Source organism: Condylura cristata, unplaced genomic scaffold (assembly GCF_000260355.1).
Source record: "Condylura cristata isolate star-nosed mole 26May11 unplaced genomic scaffold, ConCri1.0 scaffold00028, whole genome shotgun sequence".
NCBI classification, from domain to species: domain Eukaryota; kingdom Metazoa; phylum Chordata; class Mammalia; order Eulipotyphla; family Talpidae; genus Condylura; species Condylura cristata.
In genome coordinates this window covers 9,136,408-9,160,384 of record NW_004567129.1, presented here as the reverse complement: position 1 = coordinate 9,160,384, position 23,977 = coordinate 9,136,408, and the positions used below count along the sequence as shown (strand labels likewise).

The 23,977-nt window shown below is 44.1% G+C and overlaps 1 protein-coding gene across 1 annotated transcript in view; it reads left to right on the top strand.

Annotated features, from left to right (window-relative positions):
- The window catches only part of VAT1L (vesicle amine transport 1-like), a 125,214-nt gene extending 102,428 nt beyond the window's left edge, over positions 1-22,786 (top strand). The window contains exons 8-9 of the mRNA XM_004690359.2: positions 18,933-19,016; positions 20,287-22,786. Of these exons, the coding sequence (XP_004690416.1) occupies positions 18,933-19,016; positions 20,287-20,385 (183 nt within the window). The 3' untranslated portion in view covers positions 20,386-22,786. The remainder of the gene's footprint in view (positions 1-18,932; positions 19,017-20,286) is intronic.
- Positions 22,787-23,977: the final 1,191 nt, after the last annotated feature.

The following is a 23,977-nucleotide window of genomic DNA, read 5'->3' as shown; positions in this document are numbered from 1 at the left end:
ACATAATCCACCCCAATCTTTTTTTTTTTTTTTTTTATTTATTTAAAAACAATTTTTTTTTCTTCTTCAAAAAAAAAAAAGAAATGCCGGGAAATTGCTTTGATTTTTTTTTTTTTTTTTTTTTTGCTGGCCTCTGTTCTCCCCTCACCTCCCAGCAAGGCAGCCCCAGGAAGCAGCACCTCACCTCTGGCAGAGCAAAACCAGGCCCTTGGCACATGGTGTATGTTTACATCTTCAGTAAGAGGTTGGAGGGGCACCCTGCTGTTTGCGTTATGATTGTTTTGTTTGGGATAGATGGATATACCCTGAACCCTCTCACTATTTTAAAGTTTTTCAGTATTTGTATGTCTATGACTCATCTTTTCAACAAATCTTTTTAAGCACCTGCTCTATGTTAGGGCCAGTGGTAAGTGTCAGAAATATTTGCCATGTTTTAACGGCAGGGCCACGTATTGTGGGAAGGGAGAGGACACACAGACACTAGCTGGTTCTGAATCCCAGCTCTGCTGCCTCCTAGCTGTATGATGTCGAGAAAGTTACTCAACCTCTTTGGCTTCCGTTTTCACATTCTTAGAAAGTGCACTTCACATCTCAGGCTGGCTAACCTCAGTAACTAACAGGCCATGCTAGAACAGGCTTTCAGTTCTCTGCTTCCTAGCTTTAAATCCTAGCTCTTCTGGATTTTTAACTGTGTGGCCTTAAGCACATTAGGTTCTAGAATTTCAGTGTCCTTGTATAAAGTAGCAGTCCTATGCCTGCTCTGTACAGAGCTGATGTGAAGATTATGGGAAGTGACACCTGTAAGCCGGTGAGCTGGTTACCCACTGACATGTTGTGAGCACTCAAGAAACGTAACCAGCCATTACCATCATTGCTAACACTACTAGGTCCCCGACAGTAATCGGAGCCCAAACGGCTATTCTCGTCCACATGATTACTCTGGATCTATTTTAGTTTCTTAAGCAGCTGTGGGCATCTGTGTGGCACACAGTCCTATCTCTCCTTGTGCTAGGACCCTGCAGATTGGTGAGCAGAGGAGAAGGAAGACAGTCCATGCATATGGGACCCTGACGGGACAGGGTTTCACAGTCCCACCTGCATGCATGCAGACATACACCAAATGCTATCCCAAGCTTTCTTCAGCCACTGGCTAGTTTCTTCAGGACCCACATGGAATCCCACTAATGAATGACAAGGTGAATTACCAACTCCATGTTGTGCACAGGCCTGTCTGCTGTGTGTGCTTATCAATCATGGTCAAACAAAGCCCATTCAGAATGCTCCATTACAGAGCCGCCCTCAATTTGACACACCTGCCTGTCAAACCTGTGAGGCCAGGGTTGCCATATAATTTGATTTTGTGCCTCCTGCTGTTGCCTAAGATTGTGGACACAAGAGAAGCCCCTCTGAAAGTGTAGTAAGTGACTCATGGTACCTGCGCTTGGTGAGAATGACACCTGGAACTATGGCTGATTACAGTTTATAGCACTTCTTTTTGAATTATTTTCTTCCAATATGAAAAATGACACCTGTCCAGTGCAGACAGCTAAAAGCACTGCCCTTCAAATAAAGCAAAAGCAAAAGCAGTAAAAAACCATCTATATTTCCCTCAGCCACCATTAGTGCTCATGTATACTTGCTGGCTTTTCCTTCTGCTATCTGCTTGTGCACCTGAGGCTTTGATTTATTTTGTTTGGGGATTTGGTACTTTTATAAATTATAATCACACAGTGTTGATGATGAGAGCATTTCGCAGACTGCTTTTTTCCTCTATGGAGTCTGATTAGCATTGTCAAATATCATGACCACATTACTGTCCTTCTAGTAGGTCTTCATCTAGCTGTCCCTGGACATCTCAGTTCCTTTTCATTGTACCATTACAGCTGCAACAAATACTGCAGATGTAAAGCTTTTTTAAAAAAAAAAAAAATCCAGATTATTTCCTTAGGATTTGCTCCTCAATATGGAATTACTAAATCGGGGCACTTTAAAGACTTGGCACATTCCCTGCCCTATTCAGTGTGGGTAAGTCTTCAGTTTCTTGTCAGTATGGGGTGCTACCTCCCCAGCTTCTCTCAGACTCTCTGTCTGCTGTGAGAACCTTCCCCCAGCATTCCTGAGGTCTGCTACTGTCTGAAAGCTGTCCCTTGGGAATTTGTTGGCTTGACCCTGGCCTTCCCATCCATCTCTTCTGAGTTGCCCTGGCCCTGGAACTCTGAGCAATAGGGAAAGTTGCTAGAAAACAGCATTTCGTTCTCTACTTACTTCCCCTATATATTAAGCCTGGTTTTTTTTCTTTCTTAAAACTCATCACTATGGCAACACAACCTCAAGGCTAATAGATATTCCTTGGTGCTTAGAGAAAAAAAAAATCAGCTGACAGGCAAGCAAGAAAGATGAAGGAAAGAAAAGGTTAGCCCCTTGATTCCCCTCTGTGCCTCAGCAAGTGGGCTGAGATCATTTAAAAACTAGACTTAGCGTCACACAGACACTGACGTAAGGAAGGTTCCAGGGCTAGTGAGGTCAGTGTTTCCAGGACTAATTAAAATGGATGAAGATAAAGAAAATTACCTCAGATCTCTGCTCTCCTTAATGGAGAGTCTTAAAACCTAGGACATTTTAAGACTCTTTTCATATTACATGACTTCCAGGCTGTTTGAAGGGATCCCAAAGGCAGAATGGGATCGAACAGCATGCCTCAATGTACCATCTCCCCAGTCCCACACAGCCCCCAATCTTACTGCGTTCCAACCCAGTGCCTCCCTTTGATACTGCATTCAAGACTATCTCCTGAAGACGCATCCAGTTGTGTGAGCTCCTGTTCCCCACAGAAGCTCTTTCATAAAGCTCAGCAGACAGCGCCTCCCAGGATACACTGTGCCCCCTCAACCACAGCCCAGCTTCCAGGATGGGACATCCACTTCCTGAAAACTGCCTCCCACCTTAACAATCCAAGGTTCATGCCATTTTTCTCTAAATTGAGTCACTTCCTCCCCTAGGCTCCCACACCTCTTCATTCAAACGTAGAACATAGCTCTTCCCACAGCCAACAGGACTTGAGTGCTCCCTTCTTGGCAGCCTGAGATGTCCAGGGCAGGGGTGGGGTCACGGCCTTGGATCCTGTCTGGCTCCTGATAGGAGTTCAATCCTAAAAGGCAGTCCTCAACAAGCTGGATTATTTGGTTCAAAGGACACATTTTTCTCTCTGGAGAGATGGAAATAACTGCTTGAACTGTTCTTCCAGCATTGAACTTCTACCTTACCCAAATCTCTCATCTGTAGCATCGCCATCCAGCATGCACTAGTACATGTAATGGTGTACTAATATAATGGTGTAATGGTGGAGCATGTTGAATATTGGAATTGCTGCAATAGCTGTTATTGGGGAAAAGCTCAAAGACCACATTTTACAAACTTTTGGGGAAATTCCAGATACATTCAAAAGCGGCAATAAAACCCTGCTCTCTGCCCGCCCTGGCCACATAGCCATCATCCTACCTTGCGTAGTGATTAACATTTGACTGTTATGGTTTCATTTGTTATCTTCCATCATTTTTCTGAGGTATTTTAAAGCAAATCCCAGACATGATATCATTTCATCTGTCCGTATTTCATAAACAGTCTGGGGTAAAATCCTAGCTCTTCTGTCAAATATATCTCTGACCCTGGGCTGGTTAATTAACCTCCCTGGTTCTCATTTTGCATAAGTGAGAATAATGAGATCACATCCATCAGTGGGTTATGGTGAGCAAATGCAATCAGATTTGGCACTTCCACATGCCCAGCTCGTGGGCTGGGTGGACAGTGTCAGCCATCAAAATCAGGACTGCTGCCATTATCATGACTGAATCTCAGGGGCCTCAAGCATTGAGAAAAGAAAGACAGGCACCGGTATCGACCACTGATCATGGCTCTGGCAGCAGTACGAGGGCAGGTGGGAGCGTGGAAAAGCTGGAGGCGTGGAGATCACGGAGAAAGCCGGAAGGATCATGTGGAAGGTGGCAGTGGGACTTCAAGCTAAGCAGCGAATGAGCATAGAGACAACAAGCCAGAGGTGACAGCCAAGGGATGTGCTTTCTGAAGTTTAAGGTGGAGTTTGTGTTCTGGTGGCCTGGAGGGAGTCAATTAATGGGATGGGGCCCAGTGGAAGGCAGTGAATGAGTTTCTTTTTAGATGAATTACTAAGAGGCTTCAGCCCCCTTTCTCCCTGTGCAATACCTCTGCTCTGCCCTGTAGCCCACTGTGATGCTCAGAGAGGACAGGTGCTTTGTTTACCACACTTGGTAAACTTGGCTCGGAGCCATGCACGCTGCCAAGCACGCAGACCAGATTTTTAGCTGTCATGGTGTTGACAAGTCTTCTGGGTACTTTGGGTCAATGTACCCAAAACCCAAAGGACATTGAAGAAGTGTGGAAAGCATAAGCTTCACAAAGTGACCCAGGATAAGAGGGGCAAGGATCCCCCAGTGCCCAGGGAAGAGGCGCTGTGATCAGGAGCAAAGTGTGGCAGTCAACGCCCATTTTCCAGAAGAAGGCTAAACCCACAGGGAAGATTGTGCTGAGGCTTGAGTGTGAGGAGCCTAATGCAAAGGATGCTGGCCACTAAAAGTGGCAAGCATTTTGAACTGGGAGGAAATAAGAAGAGAAAAGGTCCAGAGGAAAATGTTGAAGCTTCAGAAAAGTTGTGTGAAAATAAATGGTGATATGTTCAGTCTAAAAAAAAAGAACCCAAAAGCTAAAAGCAAAAAACTTAGCATCTTAGGAACACATGCTCATTAAGTACATTTAAAAAAAAAGCAGGGCCTCTTTAGTGGCTTAGGGGTTAAGTCTCAGTGTTATCACTGCTGCAGCCAGAGTTCGATGTCAGGCCAGGGAGCTAACCTGCATGGTGCAGCAGACCTTGCCTGTCTCACCCACTGCTCCCCTCAGCAGGGTACTTCAGTCAGTCTGCCTGTTCTGCTCCCCACTCTGTCTCTAGTGAATCCTTTTACTCTCTGCACCTCTGGTCTCTACCCCAGTTCTCCTACCCTCCCTAAAACTTAAAAAAAAAAAAAAAAACTTTAAAAAAAGCAGAAGGCTGATCTCACTGATAAAGTGGAATCTAAAAATAGTCAAATTCACAGAAGCAGAAAGTAAATGGTGTTTACCAGGACACTGGAGAGGGCAAAGGACAAAGCTTTTTTTTAAAGGGACTGCTTTTTTTTTTTTTCAATTGAACTTTAAAAAGCATTCCTTACATTGTTGTTCCGTTTTTGTATAATATCTGATTTCTCCCTTCACGTATAGTCCCCATAAATCTCCTACCACCACATCACCCTTGAACCATCACCATAGTCTCTTGTGTTCTTCCCACTCCTATTTTGACCCATTTTTCGCCCCCTCCCCTGCCATATGCTCCAGCTCTATCATTTACCTGCAAGTTTTTTCTTTTTTTAACACCCTTTGTTTGGTTTTCTGTAATTCTTTAGAGAAATCATCTGATAATTTTCTTTTTCCTTCTGATTTATTTCACTGAGCATGATCCCTTTCAGCTCCACCCATGTTGTTGCATATGGCATGTGTTTTGTTTTCTTTTTTCGATTGCTGAGTAGTAGCCCTTTGTGTGTATATACCACATCTTGATCCAGTCATCTGTTTGGAGGCACTTAGGTTGTTTCCATATCTTAACTATTTAAATAGTGCTGCAGTAAACATAGGGGTACAGGTTTCCTTTTGAATTAATGTTTGTGTGTCCGTTGGGTAGATTCCTTGGAGTGCAATAGCTGGGTCATATGGTAGCTCCATTTCAGGTGATCTGAGGGACCTCTGCACAGCTTTCCAGGTGGATCAGCTTGCACTCCCACAGCAGAGGGATCCTTTTTCTCCACATCCTCACCAACATTTGTTGTTGCCAGTTTTATACTATGGGCCATTGTTACCAATCTGTAGCTTTGATTTGCATTTCCCTGATTATAAGTGAGATTAACCATTTGCATTCCCTCTTTAGATAAGTGGTTTTCATTTTCTGCACATTTTCTGACAGGATTGTTTACTTTGTTTCTGTTGAGTTATGTAATATTTTTGTAGCTCTTTGATATCAGTCCCTTATCAGTTGCATAGTGTACAAATATGTTCTCCCAATCCATGGGGTGTCTCTTCTTTTTGGTCATTATCTCCTTTGCTGTGCAGCAGCTTTTTAGTGTGACGTAGTCTCGACTGTTTTATCTTTTCCTTCATTTTCTTTGCTTCTGATAGTGAGTCATCAAATTTTTTGTTTGGACATGTAGGTCACAGAGTGATGTGCCCATGTTTTCCCGATGTATTTTATAGTTTCAGGTCTTAACAACTTTTACCTATTTTCAGTTTGTTTTGTGTACGGTATGAAGTAGTAGTCTAGTTTCATTCTTTTGCATGTAATGGTGCAAGGACCTGCTTTGTATGTCACAGTGCCTATAGCTAACAATTATATGCTAGATATATAACATTTGATCAGATCTGTTAGTAAGTGTTAAAAGTGTGCTTAATAAGTGTAGTAAGTGGGCTTATCTGGTTGCATTGGGGTTAAATTCCAGCACAATCACTGAGATGGCCTGAGTTTGATCCCCAGCCAGGGAGGTGACCCATGTGGCACAGCAGACCTGTCCTGTTTCACCCACTGCTCCCCTAGCATTGTATTTCAGTAGATTCACCTGTTCCACTCCCCACTCAGTCTCTGGTGAATCCTTTCACCCCTCTGGCTTATACCCCAGTTCTTCTATGCTAAAATAAATAAATAAAATCTTTTAAAAAATAAGTGTAATAAGTGGAAAAGGGTTCTTATTACACACACATTGTTATTATTATTATCCTAACGGGGGCAAGAGAACACTTTGGGAGGTAGTGGCTATGTCTATGACCCTGATGATGATAAGTTTCTTGGGCATACACTTATCCCCAGATAATCAAGTTGTATTTATCAAATATGTACAGCTTTCTCTATTTCAATGACACCTCTGGCCTTAAAAAGCACAGAAAAAGCTAATGGAAAAAGTGAAAATTAACTGTAAGCCACCAGGCAGATATAGCTGGGGGGTTGAAATAACATATTATTTGTATTAATATATATAAGACTGACATAGATGTGAAAACTCACTATTCAATTATTTTTTTCTTCTTACCATGTAAGACAGGACTAGGAAAAGGAAACTTTAGGGATATCCTGCAATTCTCTGAACCATCCTACTCCAGATGGACAGTTTATTATTTTGCTTTTAAATATTAATTTAAAACATTCCTAAATTAATGAGTGTTTTACTCATAAAGTTTTCTTCTGTTTAATTTTGCTTCTTCAGAAAGGCTGTTGCCCTAAATCTGTCAATGGGCAATTAGGTTGCTTCCATAACTTGGCTGTTATAAATAGAACTGCAATGAATACAGATGTCCCTTCAAAATACTGTTTTTGTATTCTTTGGGGAGACACATAGGTAAGGGATTGCTGGATCATATGGTAGATCTATTTTTAATGTTCTGAAAAACTTCTATACAGTTTTCTACAGGAGTTGGACCCATCTAAATCCCCACCAATGGGAATTTAGTGTATGATGGGACCTTTTTCTTCACATCTTGCCAACACTTGATGTGTTTGGTATTTTTGATATGGGACATTCTCATGTGTGCGAAGTGGTATCTCATGTGGTTTTGATTTGAATTTCCCTGTTGATAAGTGATGATGAGCATTTTTTTCATGGACCAGCTGGGCATCTGTCTATCTTCTTCGGAAAAGTATATTAGCCTCCTGCCCATGGAATACTATGCATCTATTTTTAAAAGATGAAATCTTGCCATTTGCAATAACATGAATGGACTGAAAGGAACTATGCTAAGCAAAGTAAACCAGAAGGAGAAAGACAAATACTAGATGATTTCATTCACAGTGGGGTATAAAAAACAAAACAAAGGAACAAGCAAAAACAAAACAAAACAAATCCTTAAAATCTGATGGTAAAACTGAGGCTACCAGAAGGGGAGTTTAATGGGCAGGTGGTAGAAGCGAAGGGGGCAGGGAGCCCTATGGTTTATGGTAGAGGGTTATTGGGGCTTTGGTATGGGACTATGCATTTGTAGAGGTTTGAGCTTATACTCTTAAAACATGTATAATTTTCAATAAACATAATTTAAAAATTCAACTAAATTAAAGGCTGTTGTCACCAGTCAGAGTCAGCTTAAGGATAGAATCAGTGACTTATTCTGCCCTTTCTCTGTGAAATGATTAATAATAGATGAAAGGATGTGTCAGCTCCTTTTAAAATTATGGCACTTGCTTTGATTTTATAACTAAAAAAGAAAAATATGGCACTTAATAAATGAAGACAAAATGTTAGAATGAGAATATGACCATTCCGAGCCCCTCGGTAGTTAACGGTCTATGCACTGAGCCGAAGGCAGCCAACCAGCTACCCTGTGTCTCCTGGAGGACACAACTGCACTGAGAAGCTTGCAAAGGAAATATATCAGTTCAACCAAACCTCCCACAACCACCAGCAACCACAAAGTGTAGCTGACACACTGGTCTGTGCCTGCTGTCTACAACAACACACCCATCTAGACACTGGGTGAGTCCTCAGCTTATACAACCTGAACTCTTCCACAGGACTTGCAAAGAAGATCAAGGGCAGTAAGATAGAAGACATTCCAGAATTAAATTAAAATGATCTAAAGGCCTCTATGTCTCAAATGGGCAAAGGAAAACTATACCTTGACTATACAGTTGAGTGAAAAATTCAAGAAATATAAGAAATCAACCATTGCCAAAGTCAGCGCGGAGGTAGTGACATTCGGAGGGAAGAGCTGGAGTTGAGATTGATAAAGGGAACCCAAAGGGGCTGTGGAGGTGGCTGGCAAAGTGCTATTTCTTGACAAGCAGATGAGGTCATACTGGAGTAAGGCAACCCTTAATCCACGTGACTGCTGTCACTATAAAGAGCAGAAGAGACACAGAAGCACAGGAAAGAATGGTTGGTGAAGATGAAAGCAGAGATTGGAGTGAGGCATCTATGAACCATGGACACCAGTAATTGGCTACAAGCAGCTGAAGCCTGGAGAGAAGCCTGGAGAAGATTTTTCCTCAGAGGAAGCAGCTCTATTTCTATAGAAGTAAATTCTGCTAGCTCTTTGATTGTGGACCCTCCAGAATATTGTGAAAATAAAATTATATTCTTTTTAGGCCCCAACTCTGTCCATTCTTTGTTACAGCAGCCCTAAGTCACTAATACAGTCCACAGACATTAATAGATGAGCCAGCCCAGAACATTGCCTGACTCCTAGGGGGCAGCCAGTACCTGTTAAGTGTTAAGGTCCAAACCCAAGACATCATCACCCAGAGGGGAGGATGTCTGCAGAATCAACTAGGATGAGGCCAATGGTCACTTTTTAAAAAGTTGCACTTCATGATTTTGACACAGGCTGCCTCACTAGAGGAAAGCTAATCTAATTAGGCATAAAGACAGTATTTGAGCAGGTGTAGTGGAAAGATATACAGTGTCTCCCAGAAGAGGATACAGCAGCACCTCTAGACAGGTCTCTGCACAAGGGGTCATGGCACCTGCCCTTTAAGAGCCCACAGACCAACAGGAGGGAGGAGGTAGGGAACATGCTCCCATAGGTCTCACCTGGAGGGGATTTGAACCTCCAGAGGGTTAAAACATTTTGTTTGTCACAGCTAGGAGTGCTACTGGCATATGGTGAGGAGAAGCTGGGTATGCTGACCCAAAGCGTCTTGAGAAACTTCAAGAATGAAGTGTCATATCCAAGGGACAAACCCGGTGCAGATAAAAGAGAACAATACCATGTATCTCTAGTCCTACATGTGGCCAAGCCTTCCTCTACCTCTCCCTACCAATGGCAATACCAATACCTGGCAATAGGTCATGTACCTAGATCTCAGATGGCATCTCCATATTCCACTGTCAAACCTTAAGTAAGACACTTGAGCTCACTAAACTCAGGTTCATCTCACAAGTCTCCACGAGCAACAGGGACTCAAGAACAAAGGGGAGGGGACTGTGATGTATTCCTGATTGACAGCCTGACACACTCCCACTTACCTCAAGGGTTGACACCACCAAATGAGATAATGCACATGAGGTGCTTTGCTTTGTGACAGCTGCCGGGAGCCTTCGCCTCTGTCAAGTGCAGTGATGACAGTAAGCATCCCCCACCGCCCCAAGGGTGTACTGCCTCTGCCTTGACCTTTAAATTGACCTGATTTTTACTTTGAGCTTTTTCCTTGAGATACTTTCCTTTTCCTCATACAATCTATGGACAGGTAGCGACTTATACCACCATGCTCCCAGGTCCAGAACACCCCTGCCATCCTTCCACTCTACGTGGGAGCATTCCCCGAGTAGTGAGAACCAGCTATCTTCAGGAGTGCTGTGACCTCAAATGCCCCTGATTCAGAACCATGGCCCTTTTACTGCCCCTTCATGCATCGCAGAGCTCCTGGGCACTGCTCTCAGACATGGCCCCTATTGGTGACCTTCAATTCTGTGCTGTACGGAAGCATTTGGGTTACAGCTGTTGTCTAGAGACATGTTCTGTGCACCGCCATTTCCTTCGGCACCAAAAGTACTCCTGGACACTGCAAATAGGCCTTCTCTCCACATCTAAAGAAAGGTTAGCTCAGCCTTCCCAGCTCCACTTTCTTGATGTCAGCAGGATCTCCCACTTGAGAACTTTCAAAACTTGGCCCGAGCCTTTCCTACAAACTACTGCTTGGCAGTTGCAGGCCAAAGCCTCCAGGCATTGTGAGATGGTGTAGTTATCCTTCCGTGGCTATACAGATCTAGTATTACCTGAGAGCTGGGAAGTTCATCATCAGTAAGCAATAGGAGTCCTCTAAACAGAAATGCAGAGTATCTGCTTTTGAGGATTTGGTTGAAAGATTCCAAGCAGAACCAACCAAAGGTGTATTTTACACATTCTACCATGTCATGTGGCATGACAGGAACTCAGATTATTTTATCCAGAAGACGCGAGGGTCTTTCCTGAGGATTTTTAGTGTAACTGGGCATCTTCCTCCTGGTGTTCTTTCTGGCCACTCCCTGGGTAGAACAGTATGGCCTTCCGTTATTTCTACTTCTGTTTACTTGATTGAGTGACAAACTATTGCTTGACCTTCAAGTCTCAGACTAGAAGTTGCTTCTTCTCTAGAGTCTTCCCTGCTTTGCATCCTTCCCCCTCCTGAGTTGCTTGCTCTCACCCCACCTCAAATGTCTCTCTTGCTAATTGTGCAACAGATACTTCTGTGCAGGGGACAGGAATCATCTTCTGCTCCTTTTTATCTCCCTCCTTAGGCTTCACTCACATGTTGGAATAAGTGCCCACTTCAATTCTACTCAGCCATTCAGGTGCCACACTGGGGAACAATGTTAAATAAAACAGACTTTGGCAGCAATTTAGTAGATTTCCCCCATGCCCCCTATCTATTGTTTTAGTTCAGATAAAGCAAGACAAGAATACATAATTTGGCTTGGGTATGGATTACAGATTTCTGCAGAACCTCCCATTTTTTGGCACAATATCTAATTTACATGAACTCCACATGGCTATGATATGCACTTGACCAAGCTGTATCATCCAAGTGCCTAGGGGAAAGAACTGAGTTACTTCATCTAGCTTATACTGTCCTGCATTTTATTGTGCTTTCTTCCTCACTCTCAGAACATTCCTTATCCTTCTGAACCAGTGTTCCTACTAATTATCCCTTAAATATTCCTCTGGGGACATCCCCATTTGCTGTGCAGTGGCCAAGCAGATATTTCTGTTATGAAAGCTACTGGGAGTTTCCATTTATTTAACACTATCAGCTATTCTTTGCAGGACTGGGGTTTGGCAAGAAAGGTGACAGAGGCCACGGGGCCCACTCTGAGTGCTGATTCAGCACTTGGGTTGCCCTGCAAGTCCAGGCCTTAGCCACCCCTCTTGCCCCACCCTAATTCATGCCTTGCATTATTGCGGAGATCCTCTCTGCACCTGGTTCAAAAAGAAGCTGAGTGTTGGAGTCTTTTCTCTTGCAGTCAAGCCAGGGTGCCTGACACTTCACTTTCCTAATCATTCTCCCAACTCAGTCACTTTAGACTCCTTCAGCAATTAGAGAGAACACAGAAATTTCAGGTTCCAAGTTACTTGTGATAAATGTGTTACTTTCCAAGACTCACTGGATGTTAAACAATCATCAGTTCTTCCCAAAGGTGGACGTTGTTAATAGGAGTCATCTTCCACAGATGACATTGGCAAATGTGCTTCTTAATAATAGCATTACTCATTTCTTCTTTTCTTTTTATGAAGCTCTCAATGTCATCTAATTGGGCCCAGCGAGTTGTGTTATAACCCATCTTTGGTTCTTTGCTGTGCAAGGTGGCTGTGTTCATGACTCTTCAGAGCACTAGCCAAAAGCTTGTGCTTGTAAGGATGTCATTATAGCTTCCCGGTTTGATGCCTCCCACCCCATACAACTGCAGGCTGGAAATCACCAGGCAGTAAATGAGACCCTAGACAGAGACTGAGCACCGTCGACAGTCATCACCCAAGTGTGGAGGAAATGGTCACTGAGGAAGAAGGTGACGGGAGATGGAAGGACATTCTAGATGCAAGTGATTGGCCGTGGGAAAGGCATCCTTGGAAATATTCTGGAATGTAATACTGGAGCCCCCAACAGCCTTGCCAGCTTTTTATCCCACTTTCATTCTTGATCCTCAAGCCCTTTGACCTCCCTTCTGTCTCACCTAGCACATTCTGCTCATCCTGCCTGGAGTGACCCTCTTTCCCTTCTTGTGAAAGCTCTCTCGCTTCACCCTATTAGTCCCAGTGTAGTCACCTTATCAGAGATGCCCTACTGGATCCTTTCCAGCTAAGTCAGCACTCTACCCACTCTCTCAGAACACCCTCTTAGTGGCTGCCATGCATTTGAGTCATTCTCATGAATTAAGCCCATGTCTCCCATCAGACCATGCACATTATGAGTGCAGTGGATTTTGCAGGTGTTGGCTCACCATCATCCCAGTACTTAACATTTAGTACATGCTCAGTATATTTGTCAAATTAAAAAAAAAAGGCATGGTTAATGTAGCAGTCAAAAAACAGTCAGCTCCTCATTTGGGACTTTGAAGGAACTGTGAAATGAAGGGAGTGTTTACAGGCATGTGAGATACCCAGAAACCAGCAGCATCAGGAAGACATTACCGATTGCTTAGTCTATTCTGGTGCTATTACTATATGCCATAGTCTGGGTGGCTGATGAACAGCAAACATTTACTTCTCACAGACCTAGAGACTGGGAAGTCTGAGATCAAGACACCAGTAGGTTCAGGGTCTGGTGAAAGCTTGTTTCCTTGCAGATAGCCCCTCACATGGCCAGAGGATCTGGGAGTGCTGTGGGGACTAATGCCATTCGAGAAGGTTCCACCCTCATGACCAATGACCCATCAAAGGCCCATCTCCTAGTATTAGGTGTTAGGATTTCTGTGTATGAGTTCTGGGGAGAGACACATTTAGTCTATGTACCTATCCAGGTCTGAAGGGGTAGAAGGGAGGAAAATCATGGCTGGATTTCCAGAAAACAGGACCTGGTAGGAGCTATAGTTGTGAAGGGCCTACCTACTGCCAGAGAGATGCATTCCGAGGTGGGGGGAAGGTGGAAATCATTTCCTCCTGCCTCTAAGCCCTGTCAGTGTCTCTTGTTGACCACACCAACTACATAGAAGCCATGGGCAAAGGTCCAGCAGATATAGCCGATAGGGGAACAGAGAAGATGGATGAGGGGGACAGCTTCCAGGGAATAACCAAAGCACTTATGAGGCCTCTATGGTCTTATGGAAGCTTCCAGAAACCCTGCCTCTCCTCATTCAATTATAGACCATAAGTACTGCCATATTACATACTTTCTTTAATCAAGTCTGCACAAAAATATTACTCAAAAACTCAGTATATAAAGTACTAGTGAGATGTTTTATATTCCATTTTGGTACTAATTTGGGGGGATCCAAGTCCATTTTTATACCTACAGTACTCTGTAGCCACACTCAAGTACTCTGTGGTTCTTGTAGTTCACATCTACTATACTGGAGAAGGGGGGTTCTAGATAGACAGGCCAATGTCATCAACCTCAGACACCCCAGTGCAGAGCTGTAATAGCCTCATGAATGAGTGAATGAACTAGTGAATAAGTGAGTGAATGAACAGACAAGTGGATTTGTGGAGAGAGGGAGATGCCACATGACAAAGCCATCCGTCTTTTGTCCCTTCTGTCCCACACTCCAAAGCTGCAGGTCCAGACAGCTGTCATGTGGTGGTCTGTTCATGATCAGGGCTGTGTGGTGTGTCTAGCAGTCTGAACCACCCTTGCCAGTCGTTTGGCTGTTCAGATATAGTCTTAACAGCTGGCTTTCCAGAGTTACAGATTCTTGATGACTTAGGCCATTTCTGCTGGAGCTGGTTTTCTGCCCAAGATGGGAGAAAATTTGAGATGTGTCATTCAAACACTGAAGATGTCAAGGTGCTGAGCAGAGAAGCCCATTGGGCCATCTGCATGTGGGTGAGGTAGGTGAAGGGTGTCAAATAGCACAACCTTGCAGTCATAAAATAAATCAGCTCTGGAGGTGTTCATGTACAGCATGGAAACTGTAGTTAATAACACTGTGTGGTGTATCTGAAAGAGAGAAGGTCTTAAAAGCCCTCATCACAGAAACAAAGTTTGTCGCTGACTATGTATGGGGGCGGGTATTAACCGGTCTTAGTCTGGCATTCATTTCACAACAGGGATACCTGTCAAAGCAGCATCATGCAACACTCCTGAGCTGAACAGGCTGTTACATGGCAGTTAAACCTCCATTTTTAAAGCTCGAGGATTGGAGAAAGAATATATGTCATTAAAATTAATTTCACCAATGTCTTGGGATATTTCTTAATGTGCCTACTAATTACAAAAATTTTAGTTCACTATGTGGTTTGTGTCGGTGACGGTGATTAGAGATTGTCAAAGTTAAGGAAAGGCTGATGAGGAAGTTTCCGTGTGGGTGACATCAATGGATGAGCAGAAATGCTAAGGGACCCCCAAAGAGACTTGACCCAGCTGGTGAGGGGCAGGGGCACTTACCAGCTTCTGAGAGAAGCTGGAGAGTTCACATCTACATAAACAGCCATCAGACAAATCCAAGGCTGTTCTCCACCAGGACACTTGGGGCATGCAGAGGGGTAAGCTGTGAGGCTGCAGGGATGGGGGGAGCTTAAGGTACCCCTCCACTGGAGAAGTGGAGGGAATGGGGCCAGTAGGTAAGTGTGGGTGAAGGGAGGGCAAGTGATAATGCATCTACAACAGCTAGTCTGGAAAACCCAGTTCCGTTCTGCTGCCAAGCAGAAGTACCATGTAAGCTAGATGCAAATCTTTAAACCTGTCATAGCCACATTGAGAAAAGTGATAAACAGTGAAATCAATTTTCATAAGATGCTTCTCTTAACCCAGTCTATTTTAAATGCCACCCTCACATGAAATGGATGTCAACAATTTTTAATGAGGTAGTTTGCATTCTCTTTGTTTCATTAAGTCTGAAGTCAGCCACGCAAGGACTCTGAAGACTGGGTGCTGAAGGCCTGCTAGGCTCTGGTCTTGAATCCACAGAGCAGGTGTGAAGCACAGGAGGGCCATGGAACAGGCTCTGGCCACCACAGGGCAGACATACTGCTTTCAGGAGGCCGCCATCTTGTGGGCTCTGTCACCCTACTCCTTTGCCCCCCACCCCGGGTACCAGAGCTTACAACCTGGTAGCTTGGGATTGAGATCATTTTTTCTGCAGACTTTACCCAGTGTGCTATTTGAGGGGAGAGCCCTGTCCTAGGTTTTGTACTGATTCCTGCAAAAGGACATCTGTTTTCAGTTCCCCAGGGGTCTCCATCACATTTTGGGTGGGACCTGGGGCAGATTCCTTAGGGTCTGGTTTTCTCATCTATAAACTGTGATGCTGACGCTTGTTTTATTCGAGGTGCTAAAGAAGTGAAGCTACCTGGGTAAAAGGCCTCATGCTGTGCCTGATAAAGAATCGATCAAAAAAACCATAGCTTGTTTCTTCTAAATTGTTCTCAAAAGATCTCCCCATCTCCAAGAGTTAAGGATGTCAACTCAAACAGCCTGCTGGGGGGAGAGCGGTCAGACTCTTTCAGGGGTCTTTCTCCACACCCAGTCCCCACCTGAGGCATTCAAGGAGCCTTTATTGCAAAAAGGGATAAGCAAAAAAGACTCAGACTAAACCAGCCTCATGGGGGGTCTTTCTAACATCACAATAAGCTTGAACTGGTAGGAAAACAGCTTTTTTTCTGTGTCCCTGGGCTCTGTTATTAGAGAAGCGGCTTAAAAAAAAAGTTTCCTCATCACCAAGGCATCCCCACGTGCTTAATGATTTGCAAGGCCAATAAAGAACTGAATTCTGGGAAGCCATTCTGTGAGATGTAACTTACTCCCATCCTCTGCCTTTGAGAATCACCCCGAGTAGCACGGTGTGGACAAAACTAGAGAAAAGCATTGGTTTTGAGTTGGAAGCAGTCTTCCCACTTGTAGCCATACAGTCTTTCACAGATTGTTTCTATCTGGCATTGTCTGCGTATCATGTATTTTGCAAGCTAAGAATGTATTAGTTGGGCCCTCCCTGGTGGCGCAGTGGGTTAAAGCAGTTAAAGCACAGCACAAAGAAGCTTAAGCCACTTCCGCATGAGTTCCATCCCCGCCTGCCCTCCTGACCAGCCCGCTGCTCCCCTCAGCAGAGTACTTCGTCGATCTGCCTGTTCTGTTCCCCACTCTGTCTCTGGTGAATCCTCTCACCGTTCCCATCTCTGGCCTGTACCCCAGTTCTGTACGAATAAATACATAAATCTTTAAAAAAAAAAAAAAAGAATGTATTAGTTGTCTACTGCTGTGCTAAAAGGTTTCCTCCATAATGTATTAACTTAAAACATTTGTGTCCTCACAGGTTCTGAGGGTGAGGACCCTGAGCATGGCTCAGTGGGGCCCTTGGGCTGGGGCCCCCTAACAGGTGATGGTCAGGGTGTCTGCAGCGGAGGCTGTGGTCTCAGCTCAAACGCTGTCATGGGCTGATGGCAGGATCAGTTCTTCATGGGCTTTGGCACCCAGGACAAGAGTTCCTCACTGGCCAGTTCCTCAGGCCCCTGCCACATAGCCCTCCTCAAGGGGCAACTCACATGGGCAGCTTGTGCAGGCAGAGCAAAAGGCCAGAAGAGTCAGAGAAAGCCTGCAAGACAGAACTCAGTCCTTTATAACCTAATCCTGAAAGTGACATGCCATCACTTTCTCCGATTCTCCTGGGTTGAAAGCAGGTCCTTGGATTGGCCCTCATTCAAGAGGAGGACTTACACATGGCCACAAGTACCAGCAGGTGGAGGATGCCATTTGGAAGCTATCTACCACCCTATTTGGACATACTTAGCAAGAAGTAGCTGTTAGTATACTCGAATATGAAAGCAATGCTTGCCACAGAAATAAATCTACTGGAAATTTTAAGTCTATAAAATAGATTGATTCTAACTAATGTTAGCATAGCCAAAGACTGCATTTAAAGACACATTTAATTTATATTAACTACTGATTTGATAACATGTTACCATGAAACCACATTTGGACAGTAATATGAAAAGGCACTCATTTCTATATACTTTATCTTTTATTTGAATACCTTTTAGTCATTAGAGTATGTTCAGATTTTCTGGACATCCAGAAAACATTATCTCTGTTTTCCCATCTACCTACATTATACAGGCATCTGATCCTGCTGTCCATTCTTTATAACTAGCTACCTTTAACTACAGCAGGATATTTCCAGTTAGATAATTGTCAGAGCGAGGATTTGCTTAACCACTCCCTTAATGTGAACTTATAAATTGCTTCAGTGGTGATACTGAAAGCAGTGCTGTGATTGAATAGATTTTGTGTGATAGGTTTTCCCCCCATCATTTGGACAGTGTCTTTAGGATAAATCCCAGAAAAGCAATTGGAATCTGGAGATTTTAATGACTGACAAGTTTCTATCCAAATGAAGAGATGGCTGTGGTTTTTCTATAAGCAACCACTGCTCCACCAGCCTCAAACTGAATTCTTTAAAGGCAGACACCTACCTTATTGAAAAAAAAAAAAATGTAAACCAAGGCCTTTAAGCACCATTTAGTGATTATTCTTTGGTGGAATGAACTAAAATATTTAAAAACCTGAGACGTCTGAGAAAAAAAAATTAGGTTATACATATTGTAATTCTCTTTAATCAAGAGATGCTGCGTTTCCATTTAGATTTCACTGAGAGGTGGCCCAGGCACTGGCGCCAGACACCAAGCTGTCTCTTGCTCTTTCCTCCGTTTCAATCTTCCCTGCGCCCCCTACAGTTCATTTTCCACACAGCAAGAGCAGGAAACGCTCTCAGCCTGAAACAGATTTACCTGCACCCTTGCTTTTTTAGAGTTCCAGGAGACATCTGCCGATCTGATAAACCCCATCATTTGAAAAGAAACTCTTTTATTGTGGGAATACCAATTCTGGGGAAATTTCAAATTAGGTGGCCCACAATTTCCACTCAATAACCAGGTAGCATGGGAATTTTCCTGAATATATTTCAGCCCTGGGTAGTGGGCCATTTTAACCATACTATGAGTCAGAGTTATATAACATTTAGGTAAGTCATTTCAGGAGCTACCATCCTCATTTTTTAGGAGACCCGGGAGACCAAGTTGGTTGCACAAGACCAGAGTGTGTGAGGAACACAACCAAAAGGTATTGGAAGCACCCAGTCTGCAACCCATGTCCACCAAGCTTGGAGCGCATCGCCCCCTGGTGGGAAGCCGACGCGTATTTCCCCAGTTCCTTTCTAACCCGTGCTACCTAGCACCTAACCAGCGCTTTCCTGGTCCTCCTCCTCTTTCAGGTGAAAGAGGCCATGCAGCGGATTCACGACCGAGGAAACATCGGCAAGTTGATTCTGGATGTAGAAAAGACCCCGACTCCACTGGTGAGTCAGAGAGGATCTGTTCATCAACACACGAGGTGGGAGCGCAGGTGCCATAGAGAGAATTACAAGCAGCAATAATCAACGATGATCAAATGGGGGATTAGTCTCTAGTGTGACGGATGTGAAGGAGGGGGAAAAAATGCTTTGGTGAACACATTTCAAGAGCAATCGAGGGCAGCCAGGAAAGGATAGAACTATTGACCTGTGTTTATTACCAGCAGTCTCTCTTGGCTGCCACAAGAAGGGATGCTGAAAATTCTAATAAATTCACATTCACATCCTCAGCTGTCTCCCTCATGCCTCCAGATAATTCCATTGGTTTTGTTTTGATTTTTAAAACCAGGCTAAAACCCTCATCCAGGGATCTCATCAGGAGCAAAGCATGGGAGTCTCATATCCCAGATGCTCTTGCCCTAGAGGGGTGCTGTGTAGTGGATGGGCAATACAGACTGTATACCCTACACAGACCTGGCCTCAGGCTGGGGTGGGCTGTTGTCATTAACATGATAGTGAAACAACATAGAAGGCAATGACACTGAGGACAGACTGCACACCATTTCATTTTGTCTCACCTGCTTCTCAAACCTTATCAGGCAGCTTATCCCCACACAATGAAGGAGGCTCAGAGAGGTACAGTAATTGTGCTGAGTAGTGATCAGTAAGGTTAAAGTAGGTAGGTAGGTAGGTAGGTAGGTAGATAATAGACCAAAGTTCACATCATCCCAGAAGTGACATCCAGTGGAGGAAATATAGAGACAACAAAGTAGATAATACTTATTTGTTAATATTGTTGTTTCACCTCTCAGCAAACTACAGCATCAGGATTTAAACCCTAGTTGGCCTGTGGGGAGGTTGCTCTCAGTGGCTCCTCCCTAGGCCCCTGGAGCTCCTGTACCACTGCCCTTCTCTGGCCAAGGCCTGTACTATGCGTAGAGGCTGGGAAGCCCACCCTCCTTAACGCCCTCTGGTTTCTTTCCCAGAAGTGGAATGGGGCCGAGTCCCAGCTGCCCCTGCGGGAGCCTCCTTCTTAAAACATCCAGTGCTGGCTCCTTGCTTTGTTGTCTCTCCTCCTCACTCCTGCCAGCACCTGACACAAACCCGTACTTCAGAGTCTGCTTCTTGGGAAGCTCAGCATAAGAGAACTAGCACCCTGCTGCCTTCCCGGGGAAGCATTCAGCCCTCAAAAAAGTCCTTGGAGGGGCTTCATCAGATGCTCCGGAAGGTGGGGGTGGATTGCAGAGCCCCTAACAGGTCCTCTGTTGAATTGCAGATGGCCAACGACAGCACAGAGACCAGCGAGGCGGGGGAAGAGGAGGAAGACCATGAGGGTGACAGCGAGAACAAGGAGCGAATACCCTTTATCCAGTAAGCCCAGACCCAGCAGGAGAATGTAAAGGATGGTTGGGAAGAAGAGCAGCCGGCTGAGCAAGCTCTCCTGTGCCCCCGTGAACAGATGCTGTAGTCCAGTGTGTGTTGTGTTTGTCTGCAGTCAGCTGAGCTAAAAAGCTGTTGATCACTGTTGTTTTTTGAAATTAAGTGCCAATCCCATTCCATGCAGTATTATGTTCCTCCCCACTCTGTGGTTCCTCCTCCCCCATTTCAAAACCATCCCTTTTTGGGTCCTTCCCAACAGTTCTAGAACATCCTTGCAAATTAATACAAGCCCACAGGTCGAGTACCTAGAGAGACCATTCACGGGCAAAAACCAGTTTGGATTGAGAGGTGATGTCACAGTGCTCTGAACAGGTCCTAGAATTCTCCCGGCCAGGGACACTTTTTGCTGCCAGCCACCCATGCTTCTGATAGGAGCACTGCCAATTGGGCTGGCAGATGAGGGTAGGCCAGGATATGTTTTCCTATATATTTTGGATCTCTCCAAGCAGTACTACCCCATGCCCCATTAAGAGGCCGCTGTTCTACTGTCAAAAGGTCAAATCACTCTCCTTTGCTTCTCTGATGTATGAGTCCTTCACTGGTTCTCATTCACACACATGGGAAACGGATGTGGAGTTTTGAGGCTAGAAGATGGGTTAGCATGAGTTTTCTCCTATGACACCATGTCTCATGAGAAACCCCCTCCCCACGCCATATGTTTAAGTTTTAAGAAAACTCCCTATGTGGGGACAATTTCAGAAGTCATGACTGAGGTGCACCTGTGTTTGCACACTTGCTTTTGGCTCCACCAGCTTGTTATTTTCATGGCCTGGGTATACGTGGCCCGCTTTCCTGTAGCGTGCCCCAAGGATGACCTTCTTGGAAACCATATTGGGGGAAAGTCAACGAGTATCTTTCTTCTTGCCAAAGCATGTTCTACCAGGTGACAAGCTCTAGTGATGCAAAGGGTTGATGAATCTGATGCCAAATGAAGTTCAACACGACGGTACAGACTTTTTGCAGGGTCCCTGCTCTTTGGAAATCAGGGATCAAACTACTTGATTGAACAGCTGTGTTCAACTGTTCTAGCTCCTGAACTCCTGAGAAGCCTCCCCCACCCCCTTGACACAGCTTAGGAACACTTCCCTGCAGCAGAAGGCGGAGATCCCAGGGCTCCACAAGGGGGTTCCTCATTCCCTCCCCCAGTCCTGTTGGCCCAAAGGGTTGACCCCATCACTCACAAACCAACCTGGAGACTAGAGGGACACAAATGATCAGCACTCCAACTCACTAGCATTCTGAAAGGCATCAAGGGTCCACATGGCCCAATCTCTCCACCAATGAGCCTTAGCGTAGACCCAGCTCCTCCCCCAAGTGATGGGAAAGAAGGCCTTTCAGCAATTACCTGATTTATTTCCAAAGTTCCTTTGTAACAAATGGCACCTTGTGAATCATGTTCTCCTATTCTGAGCTTGTGATGATGAGTTATATATGCCATATATATATATATATATATATATATGACGGGAATTTCTCCTCATTGTGAATGTACATGTAAAATATGAAGATGAGACAGGATGCTGTCTCATCAGATGAGCAAGGAGATGAGTGTATCTTAAAAGAAACTAACATCATCTTCTTTTCCTACTCCAGGACTCACTAACATTCCAGTTATGGGTCATTTAGAGATAATACAGGTTTTATCTGCTCCAGCTACTCCCGTGCACATGTGCATATGTGAGCGCGCGCACACACACACACACACACACACACACTTCTGCTCAATGCTGTATAATTGATGATGATAATCTTTCCATAACCAGGGACAGTGAGGTCTTAAGAACTATACCCAAGTGACATTCCTGGTGGGTTGGACACAAGTGGCATTTTCTAAAGCCGGGGAGCAACTGGGCCATGTCAGGGCTCTCTCCTACCAGCAAGTGGGAACTCTATGTTCAGAACCCAAATGGCCTTTCTTATGTCTAGAAGAGGTGCATAAAAAGTCCTCCCCAAATCTGGTTCAACCTGTCAATTTGATGCTAAAATCACCAATGATGCCACCTGGTCAAAGAAAACCTTTTGGTCTCCTCAGAATACAGGAGAAAAACTAGAGTTTAACCAATGAGACCCATCTGTATCATGAAAAATAGGAAAAGGATAAAATATCAAAATTAACCATTCAATGCATTACCATTTCCAGCACTTTCTTTCCCATCACATGGTTGTTTTCCTGGAGGAGGTATAAAGAATCGTCTCAGTTTGCCTTAAAGGAACTGTGAAGGCTTCTCTGTAATTTAAGCTTGATTGGGGTGAACTGGAACATTGTCTAATGTATTTGTGGCTTTAGAGCTTTTGTTATATTGTGCCTACAAAGCAAATTATGTTTACATAAAAAATAAAAATAAAGTATTACGCATAGCATAACTTTGCTTGCCACCAGTTATTCCGTATCAATAGCTTTGCAAGAACAGCTCCACGGTAAAATGCAACAGTTAGTTGTTTGAAAATTTTAAGAAGCATGTTAGATGAATTTTCTTCTCTAGTGAGACAAGAAAAATGGACTCCAGATGAGACAACACTTTAAAAGGACATGGAAGCCTTCACTGGTGACGCAATGGGTTAGTACGCAGCACTGCAAGCTGGCCACAGCTGCTTCAGTGCGAGTTCGATCCCTATCCGGAGGTGACCCACATGGCGCGGCAGACCTCTCCTGACCCGCCCGCTGCTCCCCTCAGCAGTGTACTTCGTCTATCTGTTTTGCTCCCCACTCTGTCTCTAGTGAATCCTCTCACTGCCCCTGCACCTCTGGCCTGTACCCCAGTTCTGTATGCATAAAAAATTAATCTAAAAAAAAAAAGACATTGAGGTTCCCACTAGCAAGCAAGTAAAACCACTAAGTGAAAGAACTTCTAAAGAATTCACAATGTGATGATAGCAATAGTGGAATAACTCTTATACTGTCATTTTTAGGATGTCTCTCTGCCTCAGTAGCTAATAGAGTATTAAAACCCTTATCCTTCCAATAGCCCTTACAGGCAGAGTTTATCATTTACTCCTACTGTATAGTGAGTCTACTAAAATCACATAGTAAGGGGCAGGGCCAGGATTTTGAATGAATCTGGAACTCACACTCTTACCTGACCCCACCCCCCTCCATGACCACCACCAATTTGACTTAAATAAGAGTAATCTACAAATCATTACCAATAACCATCCTTTGATCTAGAAACTCTTCAGGAGTCTGTTTCCTCTGGTTTCAAGGATACATTTGTAAATTTGTTTTGCTCTGTAGCAAATAATAAGCATCTCAGGAAACATCTGCATTCTTTTCCTCATCCCTATGTTTGGTGAAATGCTGATTTTAAAACTCACACCTCTCCACAATTTTCATTTTCCTGGGTTGATATCCTCAAGGCTCTCAACAAGATACACAAAAGTCAATCTCCAGGAGAGAAGTTATGGTGAGGAAGGTGCCGCTGTGTTCACCACATTTCTTAGCAGGAACTCCCCATACACACCAATTACATACATACATACATACATACATACATATATATACATACATATATATACATATATATATATAT